Genomic DNA, 15,803 nt, shown 5'->3' on the forward strand with positions numbered 1-15,803 from the left:
GAGGCGGATCAGCAGCGCAGAGATGTCCCCAGCCGATACACAGGCAAGCAGTACATGGCCACCGGATCGGACCGGACCCCCTCCACAAGGGAGAGTGGGACATAGAAGAAAAAGAAAAGAAACGGCAGATCAACTGGTCTAAAAAGGGAGTCTATTTAAAGGCTAGAGTATTTTTTTCAATCCTTACGGCTCCTGGGGAGCAAAGAGAGTCTCAGTCACTAAATGTTAAAATTATTATTATTTTTTATTTAATGCTTACAGTAAATCTCTTTATCAACTTGAGGTTGATATAAGGTAGTGAAGTGAATGATATTTATATAGCACTTTTCTCTAGTGACTCAAAGCGCTTTTACATAGTGACACCCAATATCTAAGTTACATTTAAACCAGTGTGGGTGGCACTGGGAGCAGGTGGGTAAAGTGTCTTGCCCAAGGACACAACGGCATTGCTTTGGAAGGCGGAAGCGGGGATCGAACCTGCAACCCTCAAGTTGCTGGCACGGCCGCTCTACCAACCGATCTATACCGCCCGAGTAAAACAAATAAGGTTTTATGCCTTTTCTGTCAAAGACAACTTTGTTTTTTTTTATAGTAAAACTTAAATATGCAGTATTTAGATAGATAGATAGTAAGTGAAGTGAATTATATTTATATAGCGCTTTTCTCTAGTGACTCAAAGCGCTTTACATAGTGAAACCCAATATCTAAGTTACATTTAAACCAGTGTGGGTGGCACTGGAGCAGGTGGGTAAAGTGTCTTGCCCAAGGACACAACGGCAGTAACTAGGATGGCACAAGCGGGAATCGAACCTGCAACCCTCAAGTTGCCTGGCACGGCCACTCTACCAACCGAGCTATGCCGCCCCACAACAGATAGTACTTAAGTGATTCCTTCAGAAGAGTTCCTTTATTTACCAATTAAAGCCCTCAAAGATCAATAATGCAGGACACCATTGATTTTAACTATTTAATAGTTTTGAGTAATCACAGTGAAAAGTTAAATAAAATCCTATTAAATATATTTGAGTTCCGAAAGGTCCCCCAGTCATAAAGTGATGCATTTTTATTAGTTTTTTTTTTTTTAATACTTTTAACACTTAAATTTCAAGATCAACTTCCGATATATCTGTCGATTTTAAGTTTGTTTTATGCTCTTTTGTTAAAACTTTGATGTTTTTATATGGCGACCACACAACATATGCAATATTTTTTCCACATAAAACATTTTAAAGTGATAATTTTTAGGAATAATTCGTTATAACATAGATTTTTTTTGTCCTTTTTTTTTTGGAGCAATGGGAAAAAAGAAAAGGAAGACAAAAGGAACAAAAAAAACTGCCTGCATGGCAGCTTTGTGTCAACATTGCCACTTTTTCCTCGTTAGATTTGACCTCATTCCACTTTTTTTAAATGTTTCTTTTTAATTTTTGAATACTATCAATTTAAAAATTTTTACAGAATGTGTTGAGGGCCAGTAAATGATTAGCTGCGGGCCGCACTTTGGACACCCCTGGTTTAATAGAATAATATGCTACTAGTACTTATCTAAACCGTGATACTATTTTATGCAGATATATATCTGATGTAGCATTGTCACAATACCAGTATTTTGGTACCGGTACCACAATGTATTTCGATACTTTTCTAAATAAAAAGGGACCACAAAAAAAAAGCATTATTGGCTTTATTTTAACAAAAAAATCTTACGGTATATTAAACATATGTTTAATGTACCGGCCTCGGATAAGCGGAAGAAGACTGATGGATGGTATTAGAGCAGGGGTCGGGAACCTTTTTGGCTGAGAGAGCCAAGAAGCCAAATATTTTAAAATGTATTTCTGTAAGAGCCATATAACATTTTTTTAAATACTGAAAACAACTAAACACCTGCATTTTTAAGTAAGAGCAACATTTCTAGACTACAGTAGGTCTCTTATTCTTTTTAATAACATTGTTATTCTGAAGCTAACTGTGGAGGGGGCGTGGCCTGCGGGCCTGCAGCGAAGCAGGGTGTTGCCAGGACAGGCCTTGAAATCGGCGACAGTTGCGTAGAAGGCCCACCTGGGCCTTGTTATCTAATCACCTGTCGCTCGGTTATAAGCAGCAGCCGCGAGGAGAGACAGGGTTGGAGCTGGAGCCAGAGCGCGAGCGAGAACGAAAGAGAAAAAGACAATTGCTGGAAAGCAACTGAAAAATAAAAAAAAATATCGTAACCCTGAAACAGGCTTTCATGTCGGTGCTTGGTGGTCTGAAGAACCCCCAGGAGGGCAAGCCCTTAAAAAAACAATAATAAATAAATCATGCAATTTCTTGAACAAGTGCGGTAGAAAAGGATGGATGGATTCAAATGCATGAGCATTTTTAATATTTTGAACGTTATTTTTAACATTTTGATCACAAGTGGAATTAGTCATTACTTATCGTGTTAAGCAGTGTCAGCTCAGAATTATCCGAGAGCCAGATGCAGTCATCAAAAGAGCCACATCTGGCTCTAGAGCCATAGGTTCCCTACCCCTGTATTAGAGCATAACGATATGTTATTGGCGGTATCGATATCCCAGTATCGATACGCACCACCACCTAATCTCTCAAGTCTTATGAAGCTTCAAAGTCCGAGTGAAGTCCCGAGTTACTCAAAGTCCAGTTGCATGTTTTTGATATTGTCAAGTGGAGTTCAAACCGCATTTCCGGCAGTAAGTCGAACACATTTCCAGTGAGGGTTGGACTCCGCCAAGGCTGTCCTTTGTCACCGATTCTGTTCATAACTTTTATGGACAGAATTTCTAGGCGCAGTCAAGGCGTTGAGGGGTTCCGGTTTGGTGGCCACGGGATTAGGTCTCTGCTTTTTACAGATGATGTGGTCCTGATGGCTTCATCTGACCGGGATCTTCAGCTCTCGCTGGATCGGTTCGCAGCCGAGTGTGAAGCGACCGGAATGAGAATCAGCACCTCCAAGTCCGAGTCCATGGTTCTCGCCCGGAAAAGGGTGGAATGCCATCTCCGGGTTGGGGAGGAGACCCTGCCCCAAGTGGAGGAGTTCAAGTACCTAGGAGTCTTGTTCACGAGTGGGGGAAGAGTGGATCGTGAGATCGACAGGCGGATCGGTGCGGCGTCTTCAGTAATGCGGACGTTGTACCGATCCGTTGTGGTGAAGAAGGAGCTGAGCCGGAAAGCAAAGCTCTCAATTTACCGGTCGATCTACGTTCCCATCCTCACCTATGGTCATGAGCTTTGGGTCATGACCGAAAGGATAAGATCACGGGTACAAGCGGCCGAAATGAGTTTGGGGCTCTCCCTTAGAGATAGGGTGAGAAGCTCTGCCATCCGGGAGGAACTCAAAGTAAAGAAGCATTTAAGTCTCACCTTAAAACTCATTTGTATACTCTAGCCTTTAAATAGACTCCCTTTTTAGACCTGTTGATCTGCCGTTTCTTTTCTTTTTCTTCTATGTCCCACTCTCCCTTGTGGAGGGGGTCCGGTCCGATCCGGTGGCCATGTACTGCTTGCCTGTGTATCGGCTGGGGACATCTCTGCGCTGCTCTTCCGCCTCCGCTTGGGATGGTTTCCTGCTGGCTCCGCTGTGAACGGGACTCTCGCTGCTGTGTTGGATCCGCTTTGGACTGGACTCTCGCGACTGTGTTGGATCCATTATGGATTGAACTTTCACAGTATCATGTTAGACCCGCTCGACATCCATTGCTTTCCTCCTCTCCAAGGTTCTCATAGTCATCATTGTCACCGACGTCCCACTGGGTGTGAGTTTTCCTTGCCCTTATGTGGGCCTACCGAGGATGTCGTAGTGGTTTGTGCAGCCCTTTGAGACACTAGTGATTTAGGGCTATATAAGTAAACATTGATTGATTGATTGATAAAGCCGCTGCTCCTTCACATCGAGAGGAGCCAGATGAGGTGGTACGGGCATCTGGTCAGGATGCCACCCGAACGCCTCCCTAGGGAGGTGTTTAGGGCACGTCCAACCGGTAGGAGGCCACGGGGAAGACTATGTCTCCCGGCTGGCCTGGGAACGCCTCGGGATCCCCCGGGAAGAGCTAGACGAAGTGGCCGGGGAGAGGGAAGTCTGGGTTTCCCTGCTTAGGCTGTTGCCCCCGCGACCCGACCTCGGATAAGCGGAAGATGATGGATGGATGGAGTTCAAACGCATTAAATGTATCACATGAGTCTGACTCGAGTCCAGCTAAGTTGTTCCTAGTTTACAGACTTGTTTGCAACGTCTGCTCCCCTTCCGACGCTGATGAAGAATGTCTTCACTTCCTAGGTGGAAGTCAACCCCTCTATGGACATGGCTGAGTCCGACTTCATGAACAACGTCATGCGATGCCGCTGCAAATACGACGGCCACAGAGCCTTCATGTACGGATGTCACGCAGGTAAGCAACCCTTTCCCACCACCTTTCCCGCCGACGCCACTGCTGACACCCCCCCCCCCCCCCCCCCCCCCTTCTCCTTCAAGGAGACGCATACAGCGCCGAGACCGAAGACCTGTTTGAGCACCAGAGGCAGATCACCAACAACTTTGTGTAGCACCTCCCTAAGACTCCAACACCAAGGACTTCCATGGTGGCTCAGATGCTGCTCAAGGTGGGCAGAGTGATACTTAAGCCCCAGTCCCTCGTATAACTAAAACACGGAAAGTAACGTTGCCCGTCCATACGCTCGGCAGCTGATAGTCACATCACGGAAACAAACCAATGACAACAAGAGTGGCCTATGCAGCTTTTGGCTTTGTCGTTACTCGAGTTACAGTTTATTCATTCTTTTCTTTTGTGACGCTGGACTACTAATATCCTTTTCTACAAACCTAACTTTTTCACATGAAAGATTCAAGATACAACGCCAATATATCGACATGTAGTACTGTCAAGCGATTAAAAAGGCAGTGATCAATTAATTAGGATCTCTAATTAAGTTATATTTTAATCCTGCCTAAAAACTTGCTGAGAAAAGCTCTAAACTTGACTTATTTTCACTTGCCAAGATAGCTATACAACAATATAAAGTAGATTTATAAAGATACCGCATTTCCTTGAATTGCCGCAGGGCATATATGTACGCACCTGCCTTGAATTACTGCCGGGTCAAACTCGCTTCCCAAAATAATGAATAATTAAGTTATATTTTAATCCTACCTAAAAACTTGCTGAGAAAAGCTGTAAACTTGACTTATTTTCATTTACTAAGATAGCTACACAACAATATAAAGTTACCGTATTTCCTTGAATTTCCGCAGGGCATATAGTACGCGCCTGCCTTGAATTACTGCCGGGTCAAACTCGCTTCCCAAAATAATTAATAATTAAGTTGTATTTTAATCCTACCAAAAAACTTGCTGAGAAAAGCTCTAAACTTGACTTATTTTCATTTACTAAGATAGCTATACAACAATATAAAGTTACCGTATTTCCTCGAATTGCCGCAGGGCATATATGTACGCACCTGCCTTGAATTACTGCCGGGTCAAACTCGCTTCCCAAAATAATTAATAATTAACTTATATCTTAATCCTGCCTAAAAACTTGCTGAGAAAAGCTCTAAACTTGACTTATTTTCATTTACTAAGATAGCTACACAACTATATAAAGTTACCGTATTTCCTTGAATTGCCGCAGGGCATATATGTACGCACCTGCCTTGAATTACTGCCGGGTCAAACTCGCTTCCCAAAATAATGAATAATTAAGTTGTATTTTAATCCTACCTAAAAACTTGCGGAGAAAAGCTGTAAACTTAACTTATTTTCATTTCCCAAGATAGCTACACAACAATATAAAGTAGATTTATAAAGTTACCGCATTTCCTTGAATTGCCGCAGGGCATATAGTACGCGCCTGCCTTGAATTACTGCCGGGTCAAACTCGCTTCCCAAAATAATTAATAATTAAGTTATATTTTAATCCTGCCTAAAAACTTGCTGAGAAAAGCTCTAAACTTGACTTATTTTCATTTACTAAGATAGCTACACAACTATATAAAGTTACCGTATTTCCTTGAATTGCCGCAGGGCATTTATGTACGCGCCTGCCTTGAATTACTGCCGGGTCAAACTCGCTTCCCAAAATAATTGATAATTAAGTTATATTTTAATCCTGCCTAAAAACTTGCTGAGAAAAGCTCTAAACTTGACTTATTTTCATTTACTAAGATAGCTATACAACAATATAAAGTTACCGTATTTCCTTGAATTGCCGCAGGGCATATATGTACGCACCTGCCTTGAATTACTGCCGGGTCAAACTCGCTTCCCGAAATAATTAATAATTACGTTTTTTTTTAATCCTACCTAAAAACTTGCTGAGAAAAGCTCTAAACTTGACTTATTTTCATTTGCTAAGATAGCTATACAACAATATAAAGTTACCGTATTTCCTCGAATTGCCGCAGGGCATATATGTACGCACCTGCCTTGAATTACTGCCGGGTCAAACTCGCTTCCCAAAATAATGAATAATTAAGTTGTATTTTAATCCTACCTAAAAACTTGCGGAGAAAAGCTGTAAACTTAACTTATTTTCATTTCCCAAGATAGCTACACAACAATATAAAGTAGATTTATAAAGTTACCGTATTTCCTTGAATTGCCGCAGGGCATATAGTACGCGCCTGCCTTGAATTACTGCCGGGTCAAACTCGCTTCCCAAAATAATTAATAATTAAGTTATTTTTTAATAATACCTAAAAACTTGCTGAGAAAAGCTGTAAACTTGACTTATTTTCATTTACCAAGATAGCTATACAACAATATAAAGTTACCGTATTTCCTTGAATTGCCGCAGGGCATATATGTACGCACCTGCCTTGAATTACTGCCGGGTCAAACTCGCTTCCCAAAATAATTAATAATTAAGTTGTATTTTAATCCTACCTAAAACTTGCTGAGAAAAGCTCTAAACCTGACTTATTTTCATTTGCCAAGATAGCTATACAACAATTTAAAGTAGATTTATAAAGTTACCGTATTTCCTTGAATTGCCGCGGGGCATTTATGTACGCGCCTGCCTTGAATTACTGCCGGGTCAAACTCGCTTCCCAAAATAATTAATAATTAAGTTGTATTTTAATCCTGCCTAAAAACTAGCTGAGAAAAGCTGTAAACTTGATTTATTTTCATTTCCCAAGATAGCTATACAACAATATAAAGTAGATTTTTAAAGTTACCGTATTTCCTTGAATTGCCGCAGGGCATTTATGTACGCGCCTGCCTTGAATTACTGCCGGGTCAAACTTGCTTCCCAAAATAATTAATAATTAAGTTATATTTTAATCCTACCTAAAAACTTGCGGAGAAAAGCTCTAAACTTGACTTATTTTCATTTACTAAGATAGCTATACAACAATATAAAGTTACCGTATTTCCTTGAATTGCCGCAGGGCATATAGTACGCGCCTGCCTTGAATTACTGCCGGGTCAAACTCGCTTCCCAAAATAATTGATAATTAAGTTATATTTTAATCCTGCCTAAAAACTTGCTGAGAAAAGCTCTAAACTTGACTTATTTTCATTTCCCAAGATAGCTATACAACAATATAAAGTAGATTTATAAAGTTACCGTATTTCCTTGAATTGCCGCGGGGCACATAGTACGCGCCTGCCTTGAATTACTGCCGGGTCAAACTCGCTTCCCAAAATAATGAATAATTAAGTTATATTTTAATCCTACCTAAAAACTTGCTGAGAAAAGCTCTAAACTTGACTTATTTTCATTTGCCAAGATAGCTATACAACAATTTAAAGTAGATTTATAAAGTTACCGTATTTCCTTGAATTGCCGCGGGGCATTTATGTACGCGCCTGCCTTGAATTACTGCCGGGTCAAACTCGCTTCCCAAAATAATTAATAATTAAGTTGTATTTTAATCCTGCCTAAAAACTAGCTGAGAAAAGCTGTAAACTTGATTTCTTTTCATTTCCCAAGATAGCTATACAACAATATAAAGTAGATTTTTAAAGTTACCGTATTTCCTTGAATTGCCGCAGGGCATTTATGTACGCGCCTGCCTTGAATTACTGCCGGGTCAAACTTGCTTCCCAAAATAATTAATAATTAAGTTATATTTTAATCCTACCTAAAAACTTGCGGAGAAAAGCTCTAAACTTGACTTATTTTCATTTACTAAGATAGCTATACAACAATATAAAGTTACCGTATTTCCTTGAATTGCCGCAGGGCATATAGTACGCGCCTGCCTTGAATTACTGCCGGGTCAAACTCGCTTCCCAAAATAATTGATAATTAAGTTATATTTTAATCCTGCCTAAAAACTTGCTGAGAAAAGCTCTAAACTTGACTTATTTTCATTTGCTAAGATAGCTATACAACAATATAAAGTTACCGTATTTCCTCGAATTGCCGCAGGGCATATATGTACGCACCTGCCTCGAATTACTGCCGGGTCAAACTCGCTTCCCAAAATAATTAATAATTAAGTTATATTTTAATCCTACCTAAAAACTTGCTGAGAAAAGCTCTAAACTTGACTTATTTTCATTTCCCAAGATAGCTATACAACAATATAAAGTAGATTTATAAAGTTACCGTATTTCCTTGAATTGCCGCGGGGCACATAGTACGCGCCTGCCTTGAATTACTGCCGGGTCAAACTCGCTTCCCAAAATAATTAATAATTAAGTTATATTTTAATCCTACCTAAAAACTTGCTGAGAAAAGCTCTAAACTTGACTTATTTTCATTTACTAAGATAGCTACACAACTATATAAAGTTACCGTATTTCCTTGAATTGCCGCAGGGCATATATGTACGCGCCTGCCTTGAATTACTGCCGGGTCAAACTCGCTTCCCAAAATAATTAATAATTAAGTTATATTTTAATCCTGCCTAAAAACTTGCGGAGAAAAGCTCTAAACTTGACTTATTTTCATTTACTAAGATAGCTATACAACAATATAAAGTTACCGTATTTCCTTGAATTGCCGCAGGACATATAGTACGCGCCTGCCTTGAATTACTGCCGGGTCAAACTTGCTTCCCAAAATAATTAATAATTAAGTTATATTTGAATCCTGCCTAAAAACTTGCGGAGAAAAGCTCTAAACTTGACTTATTTTAATTTACTAAGATAGCTATACAACAATATAAAGTTACCGTATTTCCTCGAATTGCCGCAGGGCATATATGTACGCACCTGCCTTGAATTACTGCCGGGTCAAACTCGCTTCCCAAAATAATTAATAATTAAGTTATATTTTAATCCTACCTAAAAACTTGCTGAGAAAAGCTCTAAACTTGACTTATTTTCACTTGCCAAGATAGCTATACAACAATATAAAGTAGATTTTTAAAGTTACCGTATTTCCTTGAATTGCCGCAGGGCATATAGTAGTGAAGTGCAGTGAATTATATTTATATAGCGCTTTTCTCTAGTGACTCAAAGCGCTTTACATAGTGAAACCCAATATCTAAGTTACATTTAAACCAGTGTGGGTGGCACCAGGAGCAGGTGGGTAAAGTGTCTTGCCCAAGGACACAACGGCAGTAACTAGGATGGCACAAGCGGGAATCGAACCTGCAACCCTCTAGTTGCTGGCACGGCCACTCTACCAACCGAGCTATACCGCCCCAAGAGCTATTCAGTAGGATTTAAGGTACAAGCTTACGTCACACTCAAATTTTTACTGCATACCTTTAGTAAGTGCCGGAGTGAGAAGAGGGTTTTAAAATAATTAGCGCGTGCTTACTTTTACCGCATGCCTTTGGTAAGCGCAGGAGTGAGAAGAGGTTTTAAATTAATTAGCGCCCCGGCGACAATTCGAGGAAATACGGGATTTGTTGTTTTTAACAGATTTGAACAGATTGCATACTGTTTTATTTAAAATAAAACATCCTGTTTGGATAAAGTGCTGAAGTTAATACAGTAAGTAAATAGCGCTGACGGGCTGAAGCGGCCCGCGGGCCGTACTTTGGGGACCCCTGCTCTAAACATTTAATAGTTTGAAATCGCGGTTTACACCAATCTCAAAAGAGTGTGAAGTGAAGTGAATTATATTTATATGTGGGGCGGTATAGCTCGGTTGGTAGAGTGGCCGTGCCAGCAACTTGAGGGTTGCAGGTTCGATTCCCGCTTGCGCCATCCTAGTCACTGCCGTTGTGTCCTTGGGCAAGACACTTTACCCACCTCCTCCCAGTGCCACCCACACTGGTTTAAATGTAACTTAGATATTGGGTTTCACTATGTAAAGCGATTTGAGTCACTAGAGAAAACCGCTATATAAATATAATTCTCGTCACATATAGCGCTTTTCTCAAGTGACTCACAGCGCTTTACATAGTGACACCCAATATCTAAGTTACATTTAAACCAGTGTGGGTGGCACTGGTTGCAGGTTTGATTCCCGCTTGTGCCATCCCAGTCACTGCCGTTGTGTCCTTGGGCAAGACACTTTACCCACCTGCTCCCAGTGCCACCCACACTGGTTTAAATGTAACTTAGATATTGGGTTTCACTATGTAAAGCGCTTTGAGTCACTAGAGAAAAGCGCTATATAAATGTAATTCACTTCACATATAGTGCTTTTCTCAAGTGACTCAAAGCGCTTTACATAGTGAAACCCAATATCTAAGTTACATTTAAACCAGTGTGGGTGGCACTGGGGACATGTTCGATTCCCGCTTGTGCCATCCTAGTCACTGACGTTGTGTCCTTGAGCAAGACACTTTACCCACCTGCTCCCAGTGCCACCCACACTGGTTTAAATGTAACTTAGATATTGGGTTTCACTATGTAAAGTGCTTTGAGTCACTAGAGAAAAGCGCTATATAAATATAATTCACTTCACATATAGCGCTTTACATAGTAACACCCAATATCTAAGTTACATTTAAACCAGTGTGGGTGGCACTGGTTGCAGGTTCGATTCCCGCTCGTGCCATCCTAGTCACTGCCGTTGTGTCCTTGGGCAAGACACTTTACCCACCTGCTCCCGGTGCCACCCACACTGGTTTAAATGTAACTTAGATATTGGGTTTCACTATGTAAAGCGCTTTGAGTCAATAGAGAAAAGCACTATATAAATATAATTCACTTCACATATAGCGCTTTTCTCAAGTGACTCAAAGCGCTTTACATAGTGAAACCCAATATCTAAGTTACATTTAAACCAGTGTGGGTGGCACTGGTTGCAGGTTCGATTCCCGCTTGTGCCATCCTAGTCACTGCCGTTGTGTCCTTGGGCAAGACACTTTACCCACCTGCTCCCAGTGCCACCCACACTGGTTTAAATGTAACTTAGATATTGGGTTTCACTATGTAAAGCGCTTTGAGTCACTAGAGAAAAGCGCTATATAAATATAATTCACTTCACATATAGCGCTTTTCTCAAGTGACTCAAAGTGCTTTACATAGTGACACCCAATATCTAAGTTACATTTAAACCAGTGTGGGTGGCACCGGGAGCAGGTGGGTAAAGTGTCTTGCCCAAGGACACAACGGCAGTGACTAGGATGGCACAAGCGGGAATCGAACCTGCAACCAGTGCCACCCACACTGGTTTAAATGTAACTTAGATATTGGGTGTCACTATGTAAAGTGAGTCACTTGAGAAAAGCGCTATATGTGAAGTGAATTATATTTATATAGCGCTTTTCTCTAGTGACTCAAAGCGCTTTACATAGTGACACCCAATATCTAAGTTACATTTAAACCAGTGTGGGTGTGGCACCGGGAGCTGGTGGGTAAAGTGTCTTGCCCAAGGACACAACGGCAGTAACTAGGATGGCACAAGCGGGAATCGAACCTGCAACCAGTGCCACCCACACTGGTTTAAATGTAACTTAGATATTGGGTGTCACTATGTAAAGTGAGTCACTTGAGAAAAGCGCTATATGTGAAGTGAATTATATTTATATAGCGCTTTTCTCTAGTGACTCAAAGCGCTTTACATAGTGACACCCAATATCTAAGTTACATTTAAACCAGTGTGGGTGTGGCACCGGGAGCTGGTGGGTAAAGTGTTTTGCCCAAGGACACTACGGCAGTAACTAGGATGGCACAAGCGGGAATCGAACCTGCAACCAGTGCCACCCACACTGGTTTAAATGTAACTTAGATATTGGGTGTCACTATGTAAAGTGAGTCACTTGAGAAAAGCGCTATATGTTAAGTGAATTATATTTATATAGCGCTTTTCTCTAGTGACTCAAAGCGCTTTACATAGTGAAACCCAATATCTAAGTTACATTTAAACCAGTGTGGGTGGCACCGGGAGCAGGTGGGTAAAGTGTCTTGCCCAAGGACACAACGGCAGTAACTAGGATGGCGGAAACGGGAATCGAACCTACAACCCTTAAGTTGCTGGGACGGCCATTCTACCAACCGAGCTATGCCGCCCATAGAGTACTTTTGAAAACTTAGGTCTACACGTTAATTATTTTTGTGAAGTCATTCACAATTTAATTTCACATCTTTAACAAAATAAATTATTTTTATGGAACAAAGCACTTTATGTTTTTACATCAGTATTCTTCTAATTCTGCCCCATATATTTTTTATTTGTATTTAACTTCGACTTCCACAGAATACATACATGCTTTATTTGCTCTCAGGTCCAACCGTGAAATATTAACCAGTTGCTTTAATACGCAATGTAATATTTATACTGTTATTTTATTTATTAGTCGAGTAGAGTAGTGTTCTGCAACAAGCTTTAAATCAAAGGGGACATTTTACAACATACAGATGGCTAATTCCTAGTTTAAATTTGGCTATTAAAACTACTGTATATACATTTTTATTTTTTTTCTCCCAGCTTTTTTTTTTTTGGCTGGGAAGGAACACCAGCGTGACAGAACCACACTTTTGTGGTCAGCAGGCTTTGAGAGCGCTTAAAAAAAAGGCCTTTTAATTAGGTCTGTTTGGGTTAGCTTCAAGGTTCCAGTTAAGATTAGAGCGTGGGCTTTTATGCACGCTAAGGAATGGCTGCCTATAGGATGGGCATGTTTCTAAAATGTACGTACACGAGCGGGGCTGAGGGAGGTTGAGAGGTTTTAGTCAAAGTAGATAAAGAAGGTCAGGAGAGGATTACGTTGAAAGAATGCTCGTTTACCAGAAGAGGTGCCAAAAAGCCAACAATGGGGCAAAGATCTATGCAGTAAACAGGGGTTTTACTTTTGTTTCCCTACATAAATATGTATTTAAATAGTAGTAAAACAACATTGTCAGTGTTCTCCACAGGACTGCAATCTATCTGTGGCGGTCGTTGCGTAATAACTTAATCGTTGGATTTGCATAAGAAGCCCAAAGCAGCAGTTTTTCATGTCCCCTGTTTAGTTCCACAGGGGTCTGATTACTCGCTAAATCTGGGGACAAAGTTGCTAAATTGGCAACAGTGGTTCCTCTTGCTCTGTCTTCTTATTCTCTGGCGGACAATGGGCTTTATAATGTTTTTCTGAGCCAAGATAGCGCCAAATATTTGTGTGGATGTCCAGATTAATTAGTGGCAGCCTGGCACTAATAAATAAACGGGAAACACTTAATACTCTTGAACAAATAAAGTGGTATTCTTAATATTTTTTTAGTGGGAATTAAGTCAGAATATTATGACAAAAAGTCTTGAATTTACGATAGTATATCAAATTTTAACAATGTAAATAATAATATGCTAAGAAAAAAAGGCTGTATTTTTATCAAGCATTAATAAGTAAATACTGATTTCATCATTTACAAAGCATATTTCCAATATAAATACTCATTTGTATGCAGTTTATAAACTAAATTATACATGATTTACTCATTATTAATAAACTCATCCGTAAAATGCTTAATAGTTGCGTTTGTGTACTTAAATAAATGGTTGATTTAGCACTTTTACATGAAATATTACATCATTTACAAACCAGTAATTTGGGTATTGTTAATGGTTTGGTAAGATTATTTAGAAAGTGTATGGATATTATTAATAATGTCTTTAGCTTATATATATATATATATATATATATATATATATATATATATATATATATTAGCTTATATATATATATGAAGTATACATATATATATATATATATGAAGTGTACATATATATGTATATATATATGTGTGTATATATATGTATATATATATATACACATGTCTATATATGTATGTATACATATATATGTATATATATGTGTATATATATATGTATAATATAAATATATATAGTATATATATGAAGTATACATATATATGTATATATATATGCGTGTGTGTATATATGTATGTATACATATAAATGTATATATATGTGTGTATATATGTATATATACATGTATGTGTGTATACATATGTGTGTATATATGTATATATACATGTATGTGTGTATACATATATATGTATATATATATATATGCGTGTGTGTATATATGTATGTATACATATAGATGTATATATATGTGTGTATATATGTATATATACATGTATGTGTGTATACATATATATACATGTATGTGTGTATACATATATATGTATATATGTGTATATATGTATATATATATATATATGTATATGTATATGTATATATATATATATATATATATATATGTATGTGTATATATATATATGTGTGTATATATGTATATACACATGTATATGTATATATATATGCGTGTGTGTATATATGTATGTATACATATAGATGTATATATATGTGTGTATATATGTATATATACATGTATGTGTGTATACATATATATGTATATATGTGTATATATGTATATATATATATATATATATATATATATATATATATATATATATGTATATATATATATATGTGTGTATATATATATATGTGTGTATATATGTATATACACATGTATATATATGTATAAATATATACATGGTTGTATGTATGTATGTATATGTATATATTTATATATATATATATATACATATATGCATGTATATATATATGAAGTATACATATATCTGTGTATATATGTATATATATGTATATGTGTGTATACATATATATGTATATATGTGTATATTTATGTATACTGTACACACACATATATATATATATATATATGTATGTATATGTACGTATATATAATACATGTTTGTATGTACATATGTATGTATGTATATATTTACATGTATATATATATATATATATATATATATATATATATGTGTGTGTATATGTATGTATATTTACATACACTGTAACTAATAGTTAATATATAACTGTGTATTAATGTTGAAAATATGCTGTATAGAAGATTATTCAGTTTTTAATGCGTACTTACAGCACTTACTATAAAGTGTCACCAAAGAATCATACTTTACACACGAAAGTCGTAATATTACAAATAAAAAAGCAATTTCGGCAGACTAAAGTTGTAATAATTCAATCATAATGTTAAAATAAAAAAGTTATTACCATCTGACCCTTGAAAATTGAATTCTAGGGAGGTGGTATTCTACCAGAATAATTTACAAGAAAATCATAATTGTAGTAGAATAAAAGTGCTGTTTTTTACAAAGTTAAAGTCATGGAACTATGAGCATAACTGTAGAGCTGCTTTTTGACAAATACTGTATTCAATGCCATAACCTGGATGATAAATGGCAGGGTTTCAAAGAATGACTGTTGTGTTTGTGTGCTATTATTTTCATTTATGTAATTTCCACGAATCACGTGGTGTTGCCTCTCTCGATGTGCTTCAAAAGTGAAAGTGGTTTCCAACCCTTTAACACACTTTATGAAAAAATGTTTGGAAAAGTTAGGCACTACTGCACTAAATCCGGATGCAAATATCTTCCCGCTTATTTATATGACGTTGGTTCA

General features: G+C 38.0%; 1 protein-coding gene across 1 annotated transcript in view; it reads left to right on the forward strand.

Moving 5' to 3' along the window:
• loxl4 (lysyl oxidase-like 4) overlaps positions 1-5,731 on the forward strand; it is a 97,340-nt gene extending 91,609 nt beyond the window's left edge. The window contains exons 14-15 of the mRNA XM_061910218.1: positions 4,277-4,388; positions 4,472-5,731. Coding sequence (XP_061766202.1) covers positions 4,277-4,388; positions 4,472-4,542 — 183 coding nt within the window. The 3' untranslated portion in view covers positions 4,543-5,731. The remainder of the gene's footprint in view (positions 1-4,276; positions 4,389-4,471) is intronic.
• Positions 5,732-15,803: the final 10,072 nt, after the last annotated feature.

The sequence above is a fragment of the Nerophis ophidion genome, linkage group LG09 (genome assembly GCF_033978795.1).
Source record: "Nerophis ophidion isolate RoL-2023_Sa linkage group LG09, RoL_Noph_v1.0, whole genome shotgun sequence".
Classification (NCBI taxonomy): Eukaryota; Metazoa; Chordata; class Actinopteri; order Syngnathiformes; family Syngnathidae; genus Nerophis; species Nerophis ophidion.